The sequence below is a fragment of the Hyalella azteca genome, unplaced genomic scaffold, assembly GCF_000764305.2.
Source record: "Hyalella azteca isolate HAZT.00-mixed unplaced genomic scaffold, Hazt_2.0.2 contig4157, whole genome shotgun sequence".
Classification (NCBI taxonomy): domain Eukaryota; kingdom Metazoa; phylum Arthropoda; class Malacostraca; order Amphipoda; family Hyalellidae; genus Hyalella; species Hyalella azteca.
This window is the reverse complement of record NW_025934382.1, coordinates 1-1,003: the sequence shown is the minus strand read 5'-3', so window position 1 is coordinate 1,003 and position 1,003 is coordinate 1. Positions and strand designations below refer to the sequence as shown.

General features: G+C 53.2%; 1 protein-coding gene across 1 annotated transcript; it reads right to left on the bottom strand.

Moving 5' to 3' along the window:
* Positions 1 to 148: 148 nt before the first annotated feature.
* Positions 149 to 944, bottom strand: LOC108671519 (protein cereblon; the record flags this gene model as incomplete). Its single annotated transcript, XM_018159074.1, is given in 2 exon segments — positions 149 to 315; positions 717 to 944. Coding segments are annotated over 2 exon segments (395 nt in total), but the record flags the coding sequence as incomplete, so codon positions are not given.
* Between the last annotated feature and the right edge of the window lie 59 nt (positions 945 to 1,003).

Here is a 1,003-nt window from a genome sequence, read left to right as displayed (position 1 = left end):
CACAAATCAGCACAGTGTAGTCTACCTGTCTCTTATACACATCTAGATGTGTATAAGAGACATCCCAAAGGTCATCACCCCCCCTCACCCCGAGGTCCCCCAGGTCACCCCTCCCCCTCACCCCGGGAACCAGGAGTGCTCGGGTGTAGGCGCCCCCAGCAGGTAAAGGCGGTCGGTGGTCCTGACGGTGATGATCTCGTGGACGAAGCCCCCGGGGTTGACGTAGGCGGACTGCTGGCCATCGGAGGACACGATCAGCAGGTCCTCCCGCCTGGCCACCAGGGCCTCACAGTGCACGCACCCCAGGCTGGTCCACTGCGGGGGAGGGGGGATTAGTGGGGGGAGAGGGTTGGAGGAGTCAGGTCTGGGTGGCAGTGAGGCGGGGAGTCAGGTCTGGGTGGCTGTGAGGCAGGGAGTCAGTTAAACCCTCCCCAAATTTTAAGATTTTAAGATCATTTAAGAGATTAAGATCACAAATATGCCTGTTACGCTGGTTTTAGTATTTCAAACACGCATCTTTTAAGCGATTTTATTTAATTTTTATTTAATTTAATACTACCATTTATATTTTTGAACTGAAATTAAAGTCGACTCGACTTAAAATGAACAGCAACGGAATGCAATAAAACAACATCGATTGAAATGATGAACTGAAACTTAATTGTTGCAGCCTGCAGCAGTGCAGGTACATGATGGCAGCAGTGCTGGTACAGTACCTGCTCCTGCAGGTGCAGCAGGTACATGAGACGCTGATGGTAGCAGTGCAGGTGCAGCAGGTACCGTCTGTGATGGTCAGGTAGTGGTACGTTGAGGCAGGCGTACTCGCACAGAGATACTGGTGACTCTGGTACTTGTGCTGCCTCGCTGCCAAGTACCAGCAGGTACTGGCGCACCGATGCTGCCAGTCGGTACACGTCGGTACGCTGCAGCACCCACGACGGTACCTGCAACAGGTGCAGGTTAGCTGCAGGTCGTACAGGCAGGCGGGTATACCACTACATGC